At 43.9% G+C, this 25,196-nt stretch overlaps 1 protein-coding gene and 1 long non-coding RNA gene across 2 annotated transcripts; one reads left to right on the forward strand and one right to left on the reverse strand.

Annotated features, from left to right (window-relative positions):
• Positions 1-8,816: 8,816 nt before the first annotated feature.
• Positions 8,817-24,237, forward strand: LOC122698594. Its single transcript, XR_006342376.1, has 3 exons — positions 8,817-8,974; positions 10,288-10,293; positions 24,225-24,237. It is a non-coding gene; the product is annotated as an uncharacterized LOC122698594 (long non-coding RNA).
• Positions 10,959-11,759, reverse strand: LOC122698584 (small cysteine and glycine repeat-containing protein 7-like). The gene has a single exon (XM_043909802.1). The coding sequence runs from the start codon at positions 11,686-11,688 to the stop codon at positions 11,389-11,391; it is 300 nt and encodes a 99-aa protein (XP_043765737.1). The 5' UTR covers positions 11,689-11,759; the 3' UTR covers positions 10,959-11,388.
• Positions 24,238-25,196: the final 959 nt, after the last annotated feature.

The raw sequence follows: 25,196 nt of genomic DNA on the forward strand, positions 1-25,196 counted from the left end.
CATTTCTTCCATGCCTTCAGCTAGTATACAGTTCTTTCCAACTCTCTAATCTTCCGAATTTGTCTATTTTTATTAAAAGGGCACATGAACTTCTGATTTAATACATCTTAATACTTTCCCATTGTATAAACTGAGAGGAGGGCAGTGTAATCAGCTTAATAAATGGTTGTTGAGTTACTTCTCATCTGAGGAAGTGGCTCTGCAGGGCACTATGAGAATTTGTGGTGGTGGTTTGGTCTGAAAGTCAAGTCCAACTTTTGCAACCCCACAGACTGTAGCCCACCAGGCTCCTTTGTCCATGGGATTCTCCAGGCAAGGACAACAGAGTGGGTTTTCATTTTCTTCTTTAGGGGATCTTCCCAACCTAGATATCAAACTCAGCTCTCCTGCATTGCAGGTAGACTTTTTCCTGACTGAGCCACCAGGGAAGCCCATGAAAACATAACAAGATGACTCCACAAGCTCTTTGTCTTGTAAAAAATGCATATAAAGAAATCTCAATGCAATGGGACAAGAACTAGAATAACCTTGTAAATGGACTTTCTTAGAGGTATGGGGCCGGGGGTGGGGGGGGTGTTGATTCTAAGTGGATCTGAGAGAAGGAGAATTGAGATGACTAGGAGGACTGTCACATAAAAGGCCTCCTATGTAAGAGCTTCGGTAAAGACTGGAGATGGGAAAATGTGAGGGGTGGTCAGGCAGCAGCTGCTATAGGTCTATGGGTGGGACTTGCAGGATAGGACTTGGGAGAGGCCCAGAAGGCTAAGAACAGTGAGAACAGAATCTGGGGACAAAGGTACAGTCAAAAGGGAGACATCCTTGGGTACCACATTGAAGACTCATTTGAAGTGTGGAAGTTGGCGAGAATGTTACCAAGGCTATTGCCCCTCCCCTGAATGGAAACGTGCTGTTCTTATCTGGGTTTCAGGCCCAATGACAAAAACAGGAAGCTTCAAAAAGAAAAAAAAAGAACTGGCTTGAACTAACTAAGCTCAAGATGGTGGAAGACCGGACTTCCAGGGGACCTTGGGACTCATTAAACGCTCCCAGTGACGTCCCAGGTGGTTCAATGGTAAAGAATTCGCCTGCCAATGCAGAAGACACAGGAGATGCAGGTTCAGTCCCTGGGTCTGAATAATTCCCTGGAGGAGGAAATGGCAACCTATGCCAGTATTCTTGCCAGGACAATCCTATGGACAGAGGAGCCTGGGGGGCTATGGGGCCACAAAGAGTTGGACACAACTGAGCAACTGAACACATGCCCGCACACTCACTGTAATGCATTAACAAAGTAAATAACACACCTACTAGTGCCCTGACAGTTGGCAGTTGCCATGGCAACACTGGGAAAAACCCACACAAGAACTGAAAAGTACTGCTGCCTCCGTTCTGGGTCCCAATCAGACCCCTGTTCTTGGATAAGTCATGACTATTCCCCCCTCTCTTTACTCAATTCCCTCCCTTTTACCTCCACCTTGCTATGTATATGGTGCCCATGCCCGGAAGGAGTTGAGAAGTCAATATGGGTACTGTGTCCCCACTTCTCCATTCTTTGGCCATTGAACAAATCTTCCCATCTCAGCTTCACTTTCACTATCAGCTATGCAAACCTGAGCAGAAAAGGAACCTCTCCAACTAAGACAAGGGATCCCAGCCTGGGTTAGGACCCTGGCACAAGCCCAAGCAACCAATTTAATAACAGAAAATGCGATTCACGTTTCAAGAACAGCAAAACCAGGACTTGGGAAGATGAAACTGAACATGGGAGTGAGTTAAAAGATGTGTGCAACAGTCCTGGCCAGATAGAGTGTGGCGTCCAGAGGGCAGAAGCTGGGGAAGTGAGGGAAGGAAAGAGTGGTAAACTGGGGATGGCACGTTTCCCAGGGGAGCATCTCCGCAGGAGAGAAAACAGGGTCACAGTAAGAGTAGAAGTGTTTTACTAGACCTGCTGTTAGTCACTTAGTAAGTGGCCAATAAACACTTGTTGAATGTGTTGATCAATTATTGGTTGATTAATTAAATGAATCCACCTTTATGCTCCATGTGAGTCTTCTCACTCTCTTCAAAGTCCTCCTACTTCAACAACCGTTAATCCAGGCATCCATGTGCTCACACTCAGCTTTCCTGTGGACCAGCTCTTTCCTTTGCTTCATTTTCTACCCTGCACAGTCTCCCAGGCCAGTGGCGATACAACTCCGAGGCCTTTCGGCAGGAAACACCATGAAAGTATATGATGGATGTGACCTCCTGCAGGTACCAGACGAAGGTCCTAAACTGGAGCCCACCAGTGTCACCAGCTACCAGGCTGTGTTGTACATGCTGCCATGGCAACACTCCTGGCCACATCTGTGGCATGTCACCCTGCCCTGATGTCACTCTTCCACAGTGGAAAGAGTGTCCTGCCCCCACATTTTGCCACATTTTGTTACGTGGTCCCAAAATGCTGACTCCCCATGACTCACAGGGAATTGTTCTCACTGCCTTTTCTCTGCATCATCAGGTTCAAGTCCATAGTGGGATGCAACTATTATAGTTCCATGACTTGGACTATTCAAAAGATCTCCAATAACTAGGGCGCTGTCATAAAGTCAAGCTTCATTGTTGTTCTTCAGTCACTAAGCGGTGTCCGACTCTCTGCAACCTCATGGACTACAGCACACCAGGCTCCTCTGTCCTTTACTATCTCCCAGAGTTTTCTCAAATTCATGTCCATTGAGTTGATGACGCCATCCAACCATCTCACCCTCCACTGCCCACTTCTCCTTTTGCCTTCAATCTTTCCCAGCATCAGGGTCTTTTCTAATGAGTCAGCTCTTCACATCAGGTGGCCAAAGTATCAAAGTTTCCACTTCAGCATCAATCCTTCCAATGAATATTCAGGACTGATTTCCTTTAGAGTTGACTGGTTTGATCTCCTTGCAGTCCAAGGGACTCTCAAGAATCTTCTCTAGCACCACAATTCAAAAACATTAATTTTTCAGCACTCAGCATTCTTCATGGTCCAACTCTCACATCCGTACATGACTATTGACTAGAAAAACCATTGCTTTGACTAGATGGACCTTTGTCGACAAAGTGAGGTCTCTGCTTTTTAATACGCTGTCTGGTTGTCATAGCTTTCAAGCTTCACTGTCTGACTCCTTTCCTTTAAAATAACTTTACTTGCTTTTCTGACACAGTGGGGAAGGGCATGGTCGGATGAATTGGAAGATTAGGATTGATATATATATACACTACCATGTGTAAAATAGATAGCTAGTGGAAGCTGTTGTAAAGCACAGGAAGCCCAGCTCAGTGCTCTGTGATGTCTAGAGGGGTGTGATGGGGGTGGAGATGGGAGAGAGGGATATATGTATAGGTACAGTTGATTCACACTGTTGTAAAGCAGAACTAACCCAACATTGTAAACCAATTATATTCCAATTAAAAAAATAAAATAACTCTACTTGCTTTTGTTTTTGTTTAAACACTCCTCAGTCTTCATCTCAAGGGGCTCCTGGCAATCACCATTTCTCTAAACCTCACCAGACACATCAACACCTCCAGACCAGTGGAGCTGAAGTTTAAGCTGGACAGTCACTGGTGTCGATGACATCATGGGAGTACAACTGATAGAAAAATCTGTGGTTATTCAAGACACTTTCCATTTTGTACATATAAAGAGGGTATGCACACTGTCCTAGAAGAAAGACCAGAAGCTGGGGGATGTGGCAAAAAGGTGTGTCAGGGACACTTCACAGAGTCAAAGAGGTGATGGAAAGCATTATACATTGAGAAAAGGCAGATAGAAGCTAAAGAAATAAGGATTCAGAGTACACCAAGGTCACCTATGGATCCTGGACCATCATGTTTTAATCCTAACAACACCTTGCATTGCAAAAGAATGCAAGAGTCCCTATAATTACCCGAAGACTAAATTAGACTTCCAAACAGATGCCATATAATGGATTCTTTGCTTTTCTTGAATTTTTTTAGCCAAACTCAGAAAAAAATAACATTGGGCAATAATCAAAACACATTCAATTAACCTACATAACAGAGCCATCAGCTTGGCCCCACTCTGGGGACAGATAACAATCCCAAACCACATTCAGCCAACTTGTATGACAAAGGTCATTGAAAACCACAGGGCATTCAAACGTGTGACCCATTAATCAGTAGCACAAATGCCTACATAAAGCACGGCTCCCAATATGTAAGCATACCAGTTAAAAATAACCAGGTGCTGCTGACCTAAATACAGGCAATTGTATAAGACATCTATCAATTAACTTCCTGCTTACAATAAACACTTTAGGGACTTCCCTGGAGGTGGAGTGGCTAAGTCTCTGCCCTTCCAATGCAGGGGACACAGTTTCTTTCGATCCCTGTTCAGAAAACTGAGATCTCACATGCCTCGAAATGTGGCCAATAATAATGATAATAATAATAAACTTTAAAGTCTTTTTTTAAAAAAAGAAAAACATAAACATTTGAGCAAAAGCAAACCAAATCAACAAATATTTGTGGAACCTCTGTTATGCACCAGACTACATAGGTGATACAAAGAAATGTGCTTCTAGTAATAAGCAATTCCAAACTAACAAGAAGAAGTAAAGTTCAGTCACTCAGTCATATCTGACTTTTTGTGACATCATGGACTGCAGCACACCAGGCCTCCCTGTCCATCAACAATTCCTGGAGCTTACTCAAACTCATGCCCATTGAGTCAGTGATGCCATCCAACCATGTCATCCTCTATCGTCACCTTTTCCTCCCACCTTCAATCTTTCCCAGCATCAGGGTCTTTTCAAATGAGTCAGTTCTTCGCATTAGGTGGCCAAAGTATTGGAGTTTCAGCTTCAGTATCAGTCCTTCCAATGAATATTCAGGATTGATTTCCTTTAGGATGGACTGGTTGGATCTCCTTGTAGTGCAAGGGACTCTCAAGAGTCTTCCCCAACAATCAATTCTTTGGCACTCAGCTTTCTTTAATAGTCCAACTTTCACATCCATATATGACTATTGGAAAAACCATAGCCTTGACTAGACAGACCTTTGTTCGCAAAATAATGTCTCTGCCTTTTTAATATGCTATCTAGGTTGGTCATAGCTTTTCTTCCAAAGAGCAAGCGTCATTTAATTTCATGGCTGCAGTCACCATCTGCAGTAATTTTGGAGTCCAAAAAAATAGTCTCTCACTATTTCCATTGTTTCCCCATCTATTTACCAGGAAGTGATGGGACCAGATGTCATGATCTTAGTTTTCTGAATGTTGAGCTTTAAACCAACTTTTTCACTCTCCTCTTTCACTTTCATCAAGAGACTCTTTAGTTCTTCTTCACTTTCTGCCATAAGGGTGGTGTCGTCTGCATATCTGAGGTTATTGATATTTCTCCCAGTAATCTTGATTCCAGCTTCTGCTTTATCCGGCCCAGCGTTTCTCATGATGTACTTTGCTTATAAGTTAAATAAGCAGGGTGACAATATACACCCTTGAGGTACCCATTTCCCTATTTGGAACCAGTCTGTTATTCCATGTCCAGTTCTGTTACTTCCTGACCTGCATACAGATTTCTCAAGAGACAGGTCAGGGGGTCTGGTATTTCCATCTCTTTTAGAATTTTCCAGTTTGTGGTAATCCACACAGTCAAAGGCTTTGACATAGTCAATAAAGCAGAAATAGATGTTTTTTCTGGAATTCTCTTGCTTTTTTGATGATCCAACGGATGTTGGCAATTTGATCTCTGATTCCTCTGCCTTTTCTAAAACCAGCTTGAACATCTGCAAGTTCACTGTTCACGAATTGTTGTAGACTGGCTTGGAGAATTTTGAGCATTACTTTACTAGTGTGTGAGATGAGTGCAATTGTGCGGTAGTTTGAGCATTCTTTGGCATTGCCTTTCTTTGGGATTGGAATGAAAACTGACCTTTTCTAGTCCTGTGGCCACTGCTGAGTTTTCCAAATTCACTGGCATATAATAATAACAAGAGAGGTGAGGAAAAAATAATTGGGCAAATTGTGAAAAAAAAGATTTAACTGATAGTCCAATAAAAGGGTTAAAGTACCGGCTGATTAAATTCCAAGTGAATATTACTTTATAAGAGCTCCAAATGACTTCCACTTGCATAAAAAAGAAAGAAATTGAAGAAGGCAGAGCTTGAGCTGCTTCTTGAATGGGAAACTGGACATGAGCAGGTGAATAGGTAGAGAGGAGGAAGGAGAGGAGGGTGGAGGATGCTGGCCAGGGTCATTGTGCACACGCTTTCTCCCTCCCTCTCTAGCTGTGTGACTTGATCCTTCTCTACCTCAACTTCCTGATGAAAATAGCAATACCCTAATACCCATAAGTAGGCTCTAGGAGATAGTGATGGACAGGGAAGCTTAGTATGCTGCAGTCCATGGGGTCACAAAGAGTCAGACATGACTTAACAACTGAACAACAACAATACCCATAAAGGGCTTCCCTGGTGGCTCTGAAGGGAAAGAATCTGCCTGCAATACCCATAATCCCTAAATCGTAGTGTTCTAGTGAAATGTAAATACAATAACATATAAAACACTCAGAGTAGAACTTGGGACATAGTGCTCAATAAATGTTAGCCATTGTTAGTATTTCAAGGAAGGCTACAAGTCATAATGGAAAATACAAGACTTACTCTCAAGAGACAGAAAGGAAAGGAAATTTGCCTACTGGGCAATGTTTGTTCAAGGGAGTTAGTAAGATACTGAAACTGGAAATAAATTTGAGACTAGTTATGAATTTTAGTGTGTGAAGACTTTGATGTTTCTTTTGCAAGTGAATTACGTACCATGGTAAAAATGGTGTTTCAGGAAGATGTAACTGGCAGCAGCTTATAGGATAAATTAAAGATAGAAATTGGTGCTTTGATCTCACAGGCAGAGGGGAAACTCAGCCAATGCACTTAACCCAATGTCAAAGGATTTGGGGGCTTCCCAGGTGGCTCAGTGGTTAGGAATCCACCTGCCAAGCAGGAAATACAGGTTCAATCCCTGGGTTAGGAAGATCACCCGGAGGAGGAAATGGCAACCCTCTCCAGTATTCTTAGCTAGAGAATCCCCATGGACAGAGGAGTGTGGCAGACTACACTCTGGGGGTCGCATGGGGTCCATGGGGTTCATGGGATTGCAAAGAGTCAGACACACAACTGAGCACACACACATGCATGCAAATGGTTTTGTTTGAGAGATGTGAGAGGCCCTAGGTCCCAGGAGAGAGAATTGACAGGACCCAGTCTTGGGAAGGAGATGAGACCTGAGTTAAACCCTGAGGAATAAGGAGAGAATCCACTCCTGGCCCCGCCATGATCAGGCCCTCCCAGCACATTCAAACACAAATGGGCTTTTCCCAACCACAGAGAAAGTCAAATCCATATTACAAGTATTTCATCCATACTGCTTAACCTTTATTGGTGCTCAGTACAGATGACGCTGTGAAAGTGCTGCACTCAATATGCCAGCAAATTTGGAAAACTCAGCAGTGGCCACAGGACTAGAAAAGGTCAGTTTTCATTCCAATCCCAAAGAAAGGCAATGCCAAAGAATGCTCAAACTACCACACAATTGCGCTCATCTCACACTCTGGTAAAGTAATGCTTAAAATTCTCCAAGCCAAGCTTCAGCAATATGTGAACTATGAACTTCCAGATGTTCAAGCTGGTTTTAGAAAAGGCAGAGGAACCAGAGATCAAATTGCCAACATCTGCTGGATCATCAAAAAAGCAAGAGAGTTCCAGAAAAACATCTATTTCTGCTTTATTGACTATACCAAAGCCTTTGAATGTGTGGATCCCAATAAACTGTGGAAAATTCTGAAAGAGGTGGGAATACCAGACCCCCTGACCTGCCTCTCGAGAAACCTGTATGCAGGTCAGGAAGCAACAGTTAGAACTGGACATGGAACAACAGACTGGTTCCAAATAGGAAAAGGAATATGTCAAGGTTGTATATTGTCACCCTGCTTATTTAACTTATATGCAGAGTACATCATGAGAAACACAGGGCTGGAGGAAGCAGAAGCTGGAATCAAGATTGCCAGGAAAAATATCAATAACCTCAGATATGCAGATGACAGCACCCTTATGGCAGAAAGTGAAGGTGAACTAAAGCACCTCTTGATGAAAGTGAAAGAGGAGAGTGAAAAAGTTGGCTTCAAGCTCAACATTCAGTAAACTAAGATAATGGCATCTGGTCCCATCACTTCATGGCAAATAGATGGGGAAACAGTGGTTGACTTTATTTTTCTGGGTTCCAAAATCACTGCACATGGTGACTGCAGCCATGAAATTAAATGATGCTTGTTTCTTGGAAGAAAAGCTATGACCAACCTAGGCAGTATATTAAAAAGCAGAGACATCACTTTGCCAACAAAGGTCCATCTAGTCAAAACTATAGTTCTTCCAGTAGTCATGCATGGATGTGAGAGTTGGACTATTAAGAAAGCTGAAGAATTGATGCTTTTGAACTGTGGTGTTGCAGAAGACTCTTGAGAGTCCCTTGGACTGCAAGGAGATCCAACCAGTCTATCCTAAGGGAGATTAGTCCTGGGTGTTCATTGGAAAGACTGATGTTGAAGCTGAAACTTTGATACTTTGGCCACCTGATGCAAAGAACTGACTCATTTGAAAAGACCTTGATGCTGGGAAAGACTGAAGGCAGGAGGAGAAGGCAACAACAAGGATGAGATGTTTGGATGGCATCACCAACTCAATGGACATGAGTTTGAGTAAACTCCAGGAGTTGATGGATAGGGAGGCCTGGTGTGCTGCAGTCCATGGGGTCAGAAAGAGTTGGACACGGGATGTGAGGGCGATCTGGTTGCGACATCTGTCACCCCATTGATCGCCAGGGTTGATTCGGCTGATCTGGCTGACTAGGCGGGTGTCCCCTTCCTCCCTCACTGCTCCATGTGCGTCCCTCCTGAAGCTGCGCACTCGGTCGAAGAGGACGACCATCCCCGATAGAGGAGGACCGGTCTTCGGTCAAGGGTATAAGAGTAGCTGCGCTCCCCCGCTAGAACCTCCAAACAAGCTCTCAAAGAGTTGGACACGACTGAGAGACTGAACTGAACTGCATACTTCTTTCCTTCCACAGCCAGGTTTAGGATAAGGTAAATGAGGTGCTCTCCTGGGGAGCAAAATTTAATGTAGCTCCAGAAACTTCAAGTCATCAATATAAATGATATTTTGATGCCTTATGTCTAAAAAATCAAAATCAGTGCAAAATATCTATGATGGACATAAGAATTTTATAATATTCCGGTCAGTTTATGCAAAAAAGGTACCTGGGTTTTTAATAAGGATTGCCTTGAATCTGTAGAACAATTTGGGGAGTTTTGCCATCTTGACAGTCTTAAGTCTTCCAATTCATGAGCTTTCAATGTCTCTCCACTTGTCTAGGACTTTAGTTTCTTTCAACAGTGTATTGTAGTTTTCAGGGTACAAGTCTTTCACTTCTTTTGCTAAATTTATTCCTTAGTGTTTTTTCTTTTGGATGCTCTTGTAAATGCAATTGTTTTCTTAATTTCATCTTGGGTTGTACGTTGCTAGTGTTTAGAAATAAGTGCTTGTGTGTCTCGATTCTGTGTCCTGCAACCTTGCTGAGCTCACTTATTAGCCCCGATAGCTTTTTGTTATTGTTGATTCCTTATGATTTTCTATATAACAAGGACATGTCATCAGTGAAGAAAGATGGTTTTGCTTCAAAAAAATCTATGATGCACAAAATACGAAAATTTTAAAGAGAGATAGGACTGGACCCTGCACTGACCTGACTCAGCCTTTCCTAGTTCCAGCCCTGCTTCTCACTTTATAAGAGTTTGGCCCAGTTCAGTGGTGCAGTGATAAAGAATCTGCCCGCAATGCAGGAGATGCACGGTTGATCCTTGGCTTGGGAAGATCCCCTGGAGAATGAGATGGCAACCCACTCTAGAACTCTTGCTTACAGAAATCCATGGAGAGAGGAGCCTGGTGGGCTACAGTCCAGAGAGTCCCAAAGAGTCGGACGTGACTGAACAACTAGGTACACACGAAGCATACATGCCTGAACTTAGGGAGAGAAAAGAGAGAAAAGAGGAAATGAAAAAGGCAGTAGGTCCAAGCTTCTAAGAGCACTACGATATAGAAAAGAGATTGTCAGATTTGGTGTCAGAGAAGCCTGGGATGAAATCAGGATTTATTGGTTGGATTTCTCTGGGTTAGTTTCTTAACTACGCCCTCACTTCAGTCTCTTTACCTGTAAAATGGGTCTAATATGACCCCCGTGGTGAAAGGCTGGAACAAAAGTAGTCGTGTGTGTGAAGAGGGGTCCAGGCCAGCTAACCACTCAGCCTTTCTTAGCCCAGTAGATTTGGGAGCTAAGCAGGGTGCAAGGGGATTGAGAGGAGCCCCTGCTGCTCTACTGGGGGACCTGACAACACAGCGCCACCCCCACTTCTGCCTAAAGAGTCTAAACAGCCCACTTGGTCTGTAGTGGAGAGCATAGGTCTCTGTCCTCGAGGGCGGGCCCGGTGAGTTTACTGCACAAAATCTACAGAAGCAGAGAAAGAATACACCGCTGTGGGAGGCAAGGTCAAGGACATCAGTTAGAACAAAAGCCTTGCAGAACCATCCTCGGCACCCAAGCTGGCCACCCTGGCCAGGAATTCTCAGGCTCTTCAGAAACCACTGGGCTCCGCAGGGTAGGGGGGCTGTGTGAGTTCTGCCTTCCTTTGGGGCCCATTTTTCATCTCCTAGATTTTACAAAAGAAACCAAGACCCACCACCACCACCAGTTTCTACCCTGGAAAAGCCTTGGGTGAGTCTGAGCACCCAGAGACCCCAGGAAAAGAGTCATTACGGGGCAGCATCAGAGGGCGCTGGGCTGATAAACACACATAATCGGCTGATAAATGGCCCTGGAAGCGGGAGTGGGAGACGCCACACCAACAAAGGAACTGATGATACATGTGACTAGTGAACAGTTTTCCTTGGACATTGAGTCATTTTATTAGACAGTGTAAAACAGCAAGTGTACATACACAGCAGCGGAAAAGAATCCACACAGGCAGGAAACACCAAAATGACCCACATTTGGGCCTGAAAGGGTTGAAAGATTAAACAACACAATCAAATATCCTAGGGTTTATTTGTAAATGAGGGTTCTTGGCAAACCTGGGCTTCGCCCAGCTGTCTTATCATCAATTCTTTGCAGTATATTTGTTTCCTGCCGTGATGTGTGGTTTGTGGGCAAAGGAAGATCTCAAAAGGATGAGGCACGGGGCACACGAAGGAGAAGAAAAGCTGGTGACGAAGGTTTTATAGGAAAGAGACGGACGGAAGAGGATGAAGTAGCCTCACCAGCAGGAGAGGGTGTGTCCTCCGCAGCTCCTGGGTGGAGCCGGCGGTCACCTAGTGGCAGCACTGCTTCTGGCAGCAGCCCTTCTGCTGGCAGCAGCCCTTCCCACACGAGTTGCAGCTGCAGGTGCGGCGGTGGCAGCAGACCACGGGGACGCTGCAGCAGCCCCCGCAGCAGCCGTAGCAGCAGGGGCAGCAGCTGGTGCAGCAGCCCACCCGGTAGCACCTGCAGCTGCTGCAGCCGCCGCAGCCCCCGCCGCAGCCGCCGCCGCAGCCCCCGCCGCAGCCCCCGCCGCAGCCGCCGCCGCAGCCGCCGCCGCAGCCGCCGCAACTTCCACAACCACAGCAGCCCATGGTGTCGGTAGAGAGGACTCGGGAGAGGTGAGGAGCGAGACTCAGGAGGTGAGGGAGGTCGAATGTCAGCTTCTGATGGAGGGGACCCTTATATACCAGCCCTGGGAACAGGAGAGGGAAGACACCTGACCACTTCCTTGGAATTGTTTCCATTTCTCCAGGAAAACCTCTTCCTCCTCCTGCTCATTTTCCTGCTAGACACCGTTCCTCTCATTAAGTCACATCTCTTCAGTTTAGCTAAATTTACCTTTGTTTCACCCAATGGGAGCATTTAGCAAAGGACCGTCCCTGTTTTCAAATACAGCCAGTGTTAGCATAGGTGAACTGGGAATACCTTCCTGCCCACTGGCATTTTCCTTAGTCACTAATATTTTCCCAGGGGAATCGTGTATTTCCCCTGTCACCTCTCCAGGGAGAACTCCTAGGGGTCCTTTCAGTAGGAGAAAGACTGTACAGAACCTTAAATAAAGATGGTAACTTTCAACATGGCTATTGCCATTATCGGACTGAAAGTTATAGATCCACGTATATATAAACTAGTGGATGTGCCTGTTTCTCTAAGCTGGGATAGAAGCTCTGATTGCAAATGGTGAACTCACTCAGCAAATTATAAAAATCACCCTCTCTGTCGGGAAGCCCAGATCCATCTACAGGACCTCCTAACCCTCACATTTCTGTCATGTAATTAATACTTCTTGCATGAGTCACAGATGTAGGTCCAGTCTTAATCACAGAGCAGGTGACAAGACAACCATGAGATGAGAGTTCACGAGCCCTAGGAAACTCCTCTGTCCCCCAGAAGACCCCCTCCTCTGATGGCTGACTTCAGCAGTGTCAGCTCAGGACTCATATTAGATCCTTGGCTAGAGAAGGGCTATACTCAATGTTGAAAAAAGAAAGTGGACGTATTAGTCGCTCAGTCCTGTCTGACTCTTTGCGACCCCATGGACTATGGCCTGCCAGGCTCCTCTGTCCATGGGATTCTCCAGGCAAAAATACTGGAGTGGGTTGCCATTTCCTTCTCCAGGTGATCTTCCTGACCCAGGGATCCACCCCATGTCTCCTGCATTGCTGGCAGATTCTTTACGGTCTGAGACACCAGGGAAGATCCCATACTCAACACTGGGCTTCCCAAAATGTGTTTGGTAGAACACCAGTTCCACAGGATGTTAAAACTTACAACAACACAAGAAAAGATTCAGTTATGTTTGAAAAGTAATCCATTTAAAGAAAGCTAACCGGATGTTTCAACTGTAGATCTTCTCAGAGCTTCAGTGGGTCATGTGACTCTCAGCAGAGCAAACCTACTAGACCACCGAGCCTACTTTCATGCTAGAAAGCCCTGCTTTCCTTCACTCCTCAGGTGAGAGAGCTCCCAGGACAGTCCCAAGTCTAGATTCTTACGGTGAATTTAGAACACACAGTGACCACAGGGAACAGAAAGGGTAGAACAGCGATTCTCAAACTTTTTGGTCTCGGGACCCATTATACTCTTAAAAACCACCTAGGACCCCAAAGAGCTCTTGTTGTATGACTGGCATCTATTGCTACTTACTATATTAGAAATGAATACTAAGACATTGTTAATACTTAATTATGAATTCATTTTAAAAGAACAATATAATCCCATTACTTGTTCACATAAAATAACACATTTTGGGGACAAAAACACTTTCCAAACAAAGAAAAGTATTTAGTGAGCACAGTGGCATTTGTTTTATCTTTTTGCTGATCTCTTTGAGGTCTGGCTTAAAAGATGGCTTAGAGTTGGCTGGGCGGTCACATCTACTTCTGTGTTGACTCCATCATACTATGTTGTTCTTGTTGAAGTAAATAAAGAAAACTCAGTCTCACACAGTCAGGCAGTTGAAAAAGGAAGATAATCCAAGGATCCCAGAATCACACTTCAAGGACTGCGAGAGCAAAGATTCAGAAACTTAGCTCCCTGTGGAAACAACCTACGTAAAAATGTTCCCAACTACTGATTTTTGCTTCATCAAGGATACATCTTTATGCCACTTTTTGGAATTTTAATGCTTCTATATTAAAATAGTTACTACATGCTGCCATATTTTCTAACAGTATTTCCTAATGCATTTCCCACTCAACAATCCTGTGATTGTCTTTGTCTTTAAAATAAAGCTGAGATTCACCAGCAGAGCATTCAGCACCCTCAACAATCTGATTTCAATTGGCCCTTACAGCCAAATCCTCTGTCCAGAGCTCCAGGGGGACACAAGACTATCAGAGAAGAGAGAGGCTGGAAATTAACACCATCACTGATGGGCTTCCCTGGTAGCTCAGTTTGTAAAGAACCTGCCTGCAATGCAGGAGACCCTGGTTTGATTCCTAGGTCAGGAAGATTGGCTGGAGAAGGGATAGGCTACCCACTCCAGTATTCTTGGGCTTCCTATGTAGCTCAGCTGGTAAAGAATCTGCCACGATGTGGAAGACCTGGGTTCGATCCCTGGGTTTGATCCCTGAGTTTGGAAGATCCCCTGGAGAAGGGAAAGGCTACCCACTCCAGTATTCTAGCCTGGAGAATTCCATGGACTGTATAGTCCATGGGGTCGCAAAGAGTCAGACAAGACTAAGTGACTTTCATTCACTCACTCACTGGAGTAATAGTTAATCTTCATGGTACAAGCACTAGGTACTGAACACAGTACTAAGCACTTATAAATGTAACTGAGCAGGTTCTTAAGACTTCCTGGAACAGACCTCCACCCCATGTCCTCCACCTGTCTCTTGTATAGCAGAAAAGCTTTAGTCTCTCAGGCGTCCAAGAGTTAATGATTAGAAGGATGTGAACATGTAGGAACAAAAGATAGCAGTTGGATCAGGAGAACTGGTCACAATTTAAACAGTAGATCAGCCATATCACAGAGTCACAGAATACTTAGTTCCCACCTGAAGGATATAGATAAGAGGGTCTGATGCACATACCTGAGTTCTGCAGACACTAAAACTACCACCAGAGGGAAAAGGCTAACTTCATGATGACCAAACTGTAGCCATAACGTAAGTTGCTCCATCCTGAGCAGCACGGAATCTGAGGCTTGCACAGTTCCAAGAACTGGCCTCAAGGAAATGGACACAGGACCAACCTTGGAGTTAAAGATCAACTGCACTTAAAACAAGCAAGATGACGCTGACCATCATGTGAGTTTCAGGATGACTGTTGGAGTTGGCCGTGCTGTTCTGCACGTAGCCCCTGCCCACACTCCCCTGAAACTTCCTGATTTTCCCCTTTCCTGCTAATGGGGAATTTGAAGATGGTTTAGGGGACACTAGTGCAACATCTCTCCAGGGTTGCCTACTTCCTAAATAAAGCATCTCTCTTTTCCATCAACCCTTGTCTCTTGAACATTGACTTTTGAGCAGAGCAGCCAAGCTTGAGTTTGATTCTGACTCCAGCCAGTGACAGAAACGAAACGGAGACAAAAGCAAGGAAACAGGCAGGACTCGGGCAGTAACACACGCGTGAAGGAACAGTGTCAGCAAAGCAACGGTGGCGAAGGCAGGGCGACACTAGATCACGCCTGTGACGCAGACCTTTCTCCTCCCATGAAAGAAACACCCCAGCCACATGCTCACACCTTGAACTTCGATACTCCCATACGTCCCTTGTGGCTGTGCTTTCAGCTGAAAATGCCTTCTTCCACCATCAAAATTCTACTCATTTTTAAAGATGCCTTTTTTGTCCCATCTGTTTTGGTTATAGCTCCATGACATCCTAACAAAGGAAGGGAAGAATGACAGCAGGGAAAATAGGAAATGCTGTTGTCATAGGAGAGACAGGAGTTAAGGTCTATTAGCACCACTGCCATCGTGAATGGCATTCTCACCACACACACACACACACACACACACACACACACACAAGGTAACTATGCAAGGTGATGGATGTATTAATTAACTTAATTATGGTAATCATTTCATAATATATGCATATACTAAATCACATCATATATCTTAACTATAAACAACAACTGATTTTTAAATTATATCTCAATAAAGCTAGAAAAAATATTTGTTCCAAGGAGATTGATATGTTAGGGAAAGATTTGGGTACAATGCAAATTTTGTGTTTGCTTATGTGGGATTCTATGCCTGACAAACACCAGGTAAATGCAAAAAGCTGCACCCAGCTAAGACACACATGCGCACACACATACTTCAAACAACCACCAGCTACCTGTGTGTCCTATGGGCTAAGAGCATCACTCATCCACACCTGCAAATACAACTTCCCCTCCCATTTTGGATACACCCTCTTGCACCACTCAACAATAACACAGGCTGCAATCTTTCTCAGGGCCACTTCCAAAAGCAAACTTTAGGTCTTTTTCAAGGTAAATTACCATATTTATTGTGCTTTCCTTGTGGCTTAGCAGTAAAGAATCCGCCTGCAGTGCAGGAGATGTGGACTTGATCCCTGAGTCGGGAAGATGCCCTGGAGAAGGGAATGGCTACCCACTCCAGTATTCTTGCCTGGAGAATCCTATGGACAGAGGAGCCTGGTAGGCTACACTCCAGGGTCACAAAAGAGTAGGACATGACTTACTGACTAAACAAACAAAAGACCTGTTTATTATGGGATTTATACTTTTTAAACATATAACGTGTAAAACTGTGCACAACTTTTATTGTTTCAACTCTGTAAATAAGTCACTGATGAAGTTTTTGAGCGCTCTTCCCCAATCCCATAGCCCTGTGGTTTTTACTGCATGATCTTGCGGAGTGCCATGCTATGTAAGAACACCTATGTTGTGTTACAGCCGAACTGTGAGTACCGAAAACCATCTCGGCAGTGAGCACACCTAGCACCTAGATCTTGGATTCTAAATACAGATTCTCCAATAAAAGAGCCAGACTCTTTGGAGAAATCACTGATTTCAGATCTGAGGCTGGGAAGGGATGAAACAGACCTTGAACATTTCGTGCTGGACCCTAAGTGAGTGCTCAAAAAACAGTGGAGGTATTTAAAAAGCTACAGAGGCCAGGTTGCAGGTATGGGCCCAGGTAAAATCTGGGACAGCTTGAGCATCAAAATAATGATAGTAACAGATTGTAATTCATTGAATAGAACAAGATTATTCTATTAACCCACAATGATATAAATGAATAAATGGAAGAATGCACATGTTCCACCCGGCCAGATGCTGCTGAATTGCTCTACAAAGTGGTGAGAGTGATTTACACTCTTACCCAACAGTGCATGACAATTTCAGTCACTCAGCATCCTATTACTTGGTATCATTAGTCTTGAACATTTTGATCAACATGGGTATAAAATATACCACATTGTGGTTTTAATTGGCACCTTTCTTAATTAGAAGAGGTGGCAAGAATACACAGAAAAACTACACAAAAAAGATCTTCACAACCCAGATAATCACGATGGTGTGACCACTCACCTAGAGCCAGACATCCTGGAATGTGAAGTCAAGTGGGCCTTAGGAAGCATCACTACAAACAAAGCTAGTGGAGGTGATGGAACTCCAGTTGAGCTATTTCAAATCCTGAAAGATGATGCTGTGAAAGTGCTGCACTCAATATGCCAGCAAATTTGGAAAACTCAGCAGTGGCCACAGGACTGGATAAGGTCAGTTTTCACTCCAATTTCAAAGAAAGGCAATGCCAAAGAATGCTCAAACTACCACACAATTGTGCTCATCTCACATACTAGCAAAGTAACACTCAAAATTCTCCAAGCCAGGCTTCAACAATACATGAATCATGAACTTCCAGATGTTCAAGCTGGTTTTAGAAAAGGCAGAGGAACCAGAGATCAAATTGCCAACATCTGCTGGACCATCAAAAAGGCAAGAGAGTTCCAGAAAACATCTATTTCTGCTTTATTGACTATGCCAAAGCCTTTGACTGTGTGGATCACACTAAACTGTGGGAAATTCTGAAAGAGATGGGAATACCAGACCCTCTGACCTGCCTCTTAAGAAATCTGTATGCAGGTCAGGAAGCAATAGTTAGAACTGGACATGGAACAACAGACTGGTTCCAAATAGGAAAAGGAGTACGTCAAGGCTGTATATTGTCACCATGCTTATTTAACTTATATGCAGAGTACATCATGAGAAACGCTGGGCTGGGGGAAGGACAAGCTGGAATCAAGTTGCCAGGAGAAATATCAATAACCTCGGATATGCAGATGACACCACCCTTATGGCAGAAAGTGAAGAAGAACTAAAGACCTTTTGATGAAAGTGAAAGAGGAGAGTGAAAAAGTTGGCTTAAAACCCAACATTCAGAAAACTAAGATCATGGCATCTGGTCCCATCACTTCATGGCAAATAGATGGGGAAACAATGGAAACAGTGAGAGACTTTATTTTTTCAGGCTCCAAAATCACTGCAGATGGTGACTGCAGCCATGAAATTAAAAGACGCTTACTCCTTGGAAGGAAAGTTGTGGCCAAGTTGGCAGCATATTAAAAAGCAGAGACATTACTTTGCCAACAAAGGTCTATCTAGTCAAGGCTATGGTTTTCCCAGTAGTCATGTACGGATGTGAGAGTTGGACTGTGAAGAAAGCTGAGCGTTGAAGAATTGATGCTTTTGAACCGTGAAGTTGGAGAAGATTCTTGAGAGTCCCTTGGACTGCAAGGAGATCGAACCAGTCCATCCTAAAAGAGATCAGTTCTGAGTATTCATTGGAAGGACTGACACTGAAGCTGAAAGTCCAATACTTTGGCCACCTGATGCAAAGAGCTGACTCACTGGAAAAGACCCTGATGCTGAGAAAGATAGAAGATGCAAGGAGAAGAGGGTGACAGAGGATGAGATGGTTGGATGGCATCACCAACGCGATGGACATGTGTTTGAGTAAGCTCTGGGTGTTGATGATGGACAGGGTGGCCTGGCGTGCTGCAGCCCATGGGATCGCTAAGAGTCAGACACGACTGAGCGACTGAACTGAACTGAACGGAGATGAGCTTCTCCTGTGTTGTTTTGTTCTCTGTAACCCCTCAATTTATATCCTCCTCGTACTTTATGTATCTGTTGACCTATCACTTCCCCTAAAATATCTGTACCTATATTTGTCTATCCACCTCTCTCTCTGCACATGAGTACACACACACACACACACATATTATGAGGATGTGTGCATGCTCAGTCACTTAGTTGTGTCTCACTCTTTGCAACCCCATAGACTGTATCCTGCCAGGCTCCTCTCTATAGGCGATTCTCCAGGCAAGAATACTGGAGTGGGCTGCCATTTCCTCCAGGGGATCCTCCCAACCTAGGGACCCAATCTGTGCTCCTGCATTGGCAGGTGGATTCTTTACCACTGAGCCACTGGGAAGCCCTAACCATAAGGATGAATCATCTTTATTCAGTCAACTGATTCAAATACAATTCTTTTCTAGAAATTCCCTCACAAATACACCCAGAAATAATGTTTTACCAGATATACAGGCATCCCTTAGACCAGGCAAGATGGTTAAAATGTCCTTTATCTATTTAGACTTTCCATTCATAAACCTAATATATTTTTCTCATTTCTTTTTGTGTGTGCTTCAACATTTAATAAATTCCTCCATAAAGATCCTTGCATATCATTAGATTTATTCAATGCTAAATTATAATTTTTGTTGCTCTTCGGAAGGTGTTCTTTTTTAAATTACATTTTCTATTCTATGAATAAGAAATTTCTTTTGCTGAATACTAATATTTTTAAGGGTTTTTTCCCCTCCAGGATTTCCTATTACTTCTGGGATGCTTTGTCAATTTCCCAAATGGAGACATAATATATAGCATTTCCTAGGCTTATTTGACTAAAAACTCCCTTTTAAAAGACTCTATATATCTAATTTGCTGTTTGTTAAGGGTGAGTGGATGACATAGTGTACATAAAATGTATCTAAGTACAGCATACTAAAAGATGGATCAGATTAGAACTGATCTCTTTCCTCTGAGAGGCTCTTACCAATCTGTGCGAGCAGAGGGGATGCTTGGCTGGCCTTGACGGAGACCGTCTAACGCTAAGCAGGAGAACTGCGTTGCTCAGGCAGTCACACTGGAAAAACACAGTGTTTTATTACATATTTCAGCTCTGATTCCATTTGTGAAGCAGAAGTGAATTTTGCTAAAACTGGAAAACAATCACGTTCCATGTATCCTCAGAGGTATTAAAAACAGGAAATAAGCATCTGCCATAAAAACTGGTCAAAGGAACAGGGAAGTGACTGCATCCCATGTGCCAAGCCCCCCGACGGGCTATTTCACGGCCCCTGAGCAGAGCCAAGCATCAGCCTTCCCTCTTCTCCTGAGTCCTCTCTACGGACACCTGTGGTTGTGGAAGTTGCAGTGGTGGCTGCACCGCTGCAGATGCCACCAGGTCGGCTGCCGCCCCGGCTGCTGCCCCTGAGGCTGCCGCGCCCCTGGGGTCTGCTGCCGCTGCCGCGCCTGCAGCTGCAACTCATGCGGCTGGGGTGGTGGGAAGGGCTGTTGCCAGCAGAAGCCAGAAGCAACGCTGCGGCTGGGGGGCCAGCCCGGCTGCTGGTAGCACTGGCTAGAACTGGGCCTGGTGCACTGGGAAGACCCAGAGGAATTGGGTGGAGAGGGAGGTGGGAGAGGGGATCGGGATGGGGAATACGTGTAAATCTATGGCTGATTCATATCAATGTATGACAAAACCCACTGAAATGTTGTGAAGTAATTAGCCTCCAACTAATAAAAAAAAAAATTTAATTAATTAAAAAAAAGAACTGGGCTTGTCTGTAGGTAAGTCTTTCCTACAACCCTCCCCGTCTCTCTTTCTGTGACCCAGAAGTCACTGGTGTGCACTCAAGGGCTGTAACTGGATATTTTCCTTTCTGTCACATCACAAACTGTTTAATTTCCTAAGACCCTGCTACCGAGGTGAAAGCAAGGACTGGGCCAACAAGACACCCCAGCCACTGCCGACAATCCACATATTGACCAAACTTGGAAACTGAATCATGGTCACGAACGCCTTTGCTTTTCTGAAATTCTGTGACATAACTTCAGGGCCCACCATTGTTCTCACTGTGCCCGTACATTACATGCCATTTCTTCTGTTTTCTTCCGCCTAGCAGTGCATACTGTTGAAAATGAAATCATACATAGAATAAGACACCATACATTGATGTTTAAACCTCTCTTTTTTTTTCACTTTTATTAATTGTCTTGCTATGAAAGGACCTTCTCTAGTCTATAAATTCAGGCAAACCAAATAAAGCAAGCTTTGCTGGGAAGAATTTCCACAGTTGTCAGATTCACTTCTTTTACGACCACAGTTGCCCTGAGACGCATTATGGCAGAATCACAAGCAGGTCTCAGGGTAGCCTGACTTGTCCATGTTCTGTCTCCTGATACCACTGTGACACCTCATTTCTTTGAAGTCAGTGAAAGTGAACGTTGTAGTCACCAAGTCATGTTTGACTCTTTGTGACCCCATGGACTGTAGCCCGTCAGGCTCCTCTGTTCATGGAATTTTCCAGGCAAGGATACTGGAGTAGGTAGCCTTTCCCTTCTCCAGGGGATCTTCCCAACCCAGGGATCAAAGATGGGACTCTGGCTTTGCAGGCAGATTCTTTACCATCTGAGCCACCAGGGAACCCAGTTAAGTCCTTGGGGATGTTACTATCTTTCCAAAAATGTCTCCTTCTCTCCTTGGTTTGAAGGAAGATGAACCCAGCTTGAGTTGCTGCCACTCCAGAAAAACAGATGTTTTACCCTCAATCAGTCAGCCCCATCCCTAAGGATATTCTTAAGACAAATGTCATACGTTTCCAAATCTGCCTTAAGTCTTTTCTTTTCAAATCTCAGTTGGAGGTATATGGCGTTCGACATAAAAGGCTTATCACAGAGAGCTGTTTTTGGAAGAGGTACTGAACAGCTCAGACAGGTAGGCAGGCATCTGGCTCTTAGGTGGCAATGGCCCGATGACAGGTGTGTTGAGGTGGAGTAGGAGCAGGTATTTTCAGGTGCTTCCAAAGCTCACTGACCCCAGGTTAGGCCTGCCCCTAAAGATTTAGGTCCTACTCTGTTTTTACTCTGGTACTATTCTTGGAATGGTGAACATGTTTTCATTTTGTATTTGACAGTTTCTGAAAGCGATTCTTCACCCCACTCTTATGAGAAGGATAAATACAGTCAGTGGGCCAGACAGAACTAAGATGTTGATGAAGGACCCACTCCCCTACTCTATTTATGCACATTAATGTGCAAGAGGATGAAGATTTTTGAGATCTGTGTGATACAGGGATAAAAAGTCCCTGCATGAGTCTTTGCCAAGCCACACCAGGAACATACTATGAGTACCTGACTGGCAAGATCCAGGAAAATTCTCCTGGTGTGTAATTAAGGGAATGCAGGTCTAACAGAGAGAGAAAATGTCTATAAAATCAAAAGATTCAATGACTATACTTAGGTTTAGAAATGGGGGAGAATTCATCTACACTGACTTTTGTGCCATATCCTACATTTTTAGAAACTTAATCATCTACCTTGAAACAGGAAAACTTTCAATTCAGAGCAAAGAATGGCCTCTGGCCTTTAGAAGGACTCTCAGTATAGAAAAATCCATGCTCTCCACCATTGGCTTATCCCACTGTAGCATCACCCTGGTTCTTCATGTCTCCCACATGTACAACTGGAATCTTCGCTGCTTTCTCTGCTTTTGTGTTTCTCCTTGTCCACTGTAGACCTAAAAGTAACACTTAGGAGTCTGCTCATCAAAACCCTTAATAGATCAGAGGACAGTCTTCACTTTTGTTTTTCTTTTTTTGCAATAACCAACAACCTCAATTTTCTTAGCCTTCAGTAGAGTTAGAATATATTGGTCTATCTCAAGGTGTAACTCTTGAGCCAGCAGCATTGGCATCACATGGGAACTTATTAGAAGTTCAAATTCTCAAGACGGTCAGAGGGTGAAGCCAGTAATCTGTCTTCTAACAAGTCCTCCAGGAGATCCTGGTGCATGCTTGAATTTGAGACCTTTGGACTGTATCGGTATAGGGGAAGACGCTTTTTTCCACCTAGATTTGGAGAACTATCTCATAGTAATAGGAATCTAGTCAACTATTTCTATCTCATTTTTCCAGTGAATATTTTTTTAACAAAGAAGAAAATCTTTGGAAACTAAGGCTAGATGAAGAGTTCTTAGACTAGACACAAAAAACAAGAACAGTAAAACTAAAAATTGACAAACTGGATCTCATTAAAATTAAAAATGTTTGCTCTGGTAAAGACCTTGTTGAGAGGATGAGGAGACAAGCTACAGGCTTAGAGAAAATATTTATAAACCACATATCCAGCAAAGGATGTGTATCCAGAGTACATGAAGAATTCTTAAAACTCCATGGTTAGAAAACAACTAGCCACTTAGAAAATGGGCAAATGACATGAATAGGCAATTCACTGAACAGTATCTACAGATGGCAAATAAGCACACGGAAAGGTGTTCAACATCATCAGCCAATAGAGAAGTTCAAATTAAAACCACAATGAGGTATCACTATATACTTACCAGAATGACCAAAATAAAGAATAGTGACAACCCCAAAGCTGGCATGGATGCAGAGAAACTGAATCATTTGGTTAGCAATAATATAAAATGGTACAGGTATTCTGGAAAAGTATATGTTACAAAACCAAATATATGTTGATAATACAATTCAGCCATTGTACTCTCAGACATGTATCCCAGAGAAATGAAAACTTAAGGTTCACCAAAAAAAACCTATACATAAATGCTTATGGCAGCTTTATTCATAATAACCCAAAACTGAAAACAGCTCATAAGTCTTTCAACAAGTGAAGGGTTAAACAAGCTATGGTAACAATATATCCAACCTCGGAATACCACTCAACCATAAAGGAGACGGATACATGTAAAACTTGGATGATCTCAATGGAATAATACTGTATGCAAAAGCCTAGCTCAAAAGGATATATACTGTATAATTTCATTTACATAACATTCTTTTTATTGGAGTATAATTGCTTTACAGTGTTGTGTTAATTTCTGTTGTACAACAAAGTGAATCAGCTATATACATATATCTCCTCCCTTTTGGGGGGCTTCCCTCATAGCTCAGTTGGTTAAGAATATGCCTGCAATGCAGGAGACCCCGGTTCGATTCCTGGGTCGGGAAGATCCGTTGGAGAAGGGATAGGCTACCCACTCCAGTATTCTTGGGCTTCCCTTGTGGCTCAGCTGGTAAAGAACCCACCTGCAATGCTGGAGACCTGGGTTTGATCCCTGGGTTGGGAAGATCACTTGGAGAAGAGAAAGGCTACCCACTCCAGTATTCTGGTCTGGAGAATTCCATGGACTGTAAAGTCCATGGGGTCGCAAAGAGCCGGACGTGACTGAGTGACTTTCACTTCACCTTCCTCCCTTTTGTACCTCCCTCCTACACCCCCATTCCACCCATCTAGGTCATTATAGAGCACCAAGCTGGCTAGCAGGAACCTGCTATATAACATTCTTGAGATAATAAAAGCACAAAGGTGGAGAACAGATTAGTGGTTACTAGGAGTCAGAGAGGAAGAGTGGGAAGGGAGTGAGTGTGACTGCAAAAGGGTGACGTGAGGGGTCCTGGTGATGGAACTGTCGTGTCTTCACTGCTGTGGTCACACACATCTAACCATGCAATAAAAACGCACAGAAATAAGTGCATGCAAATAAGTGCCCGTAAAACTGGTGAAAAACAAACACAGTCAATGTCATGTCAGTTTCTCAGACGCGATTCTGTACCATGCAGCTATGCAAGAAGTTCCTGTTGGGGGAAACTGAGTGAAGGCTGTTAGGATCTCTCTGCATTACTTCTTACAAGTGTGTGTAGACCTACAACTCTCTCCAAATAAAAAGCTTAATAAATAAATGTCACTCAGTTGTGTCCAACTCTTTGCAACCCCATGGACTGTAGCACACCAGGTTTCCTTGTCCTTCACTGTCTCCCAGAGTTTGCTCTGGGAGTTCGTTGAGTTGGTGATGCCACCCAACCATCTCATCCTCTGTCACCCCCTTCTCCTCCTGCTCTTGATCTTTCCTAGCGTTAGGGTCTTTTCCAATGCATTAGCTCTTCATTTCAGTGGTCAAAGTTTTGGAGCTTCAGCATCAGTCCTTCTGATGAATATTCAGGGTTGATTTCCTTTAGGATGGACTGGTTTGATCTTGCTACAGTCCAAGGGACTCTCAAGAGTCTTCTCCAAAACCACAGTTTGAAAGCACCAATTATTTGGTGCTCAGCTGTCTTTATGATTCAACTCTCACATCCATACATGACTACTGGAAAAACCATAGCTTCAACTGTATGGACCTTAGTTGGCAAAGCAATAATAAGCTGCAAAGGACACGTCTAGATCAAAATGGCACCTGGTTTGAGACCCCCAAAGCTCTCCTTTCCAGCTTCTCTCTGGCAACTCCATTTGCTCATCCTCAGCCAGACTAGGAAGAGTATGATCTTTCCATACCCACCCCTGCGCCTGGATTGTCCCGCTTTCACCTTCTGT

This window comes from Cervus elaphus, chromosome 8, assembly GCF_910594005.1.
Source record: "Cervus elaphus chromosome 8, mCerEla1.1, whole genome shotgun sequence".
Taxonomy (NCBI): domain Eukaryota; kingdom Metazoa; phylum Chordata; class Mammalia; order Artiodactyla; family Cervidae; genus Cervus; species Cervus elaphus.

What these genes read in the sequence shown, in the direction of transcription:
- LOC122698584 (XM_043909802.1), bottom strand. Translation starts at nt 11,688, where the DNA reads ATGGGCTGCTGTGGTTGTGGAAGTTGCGGCGGCTGCGGCGGCGGCTGC.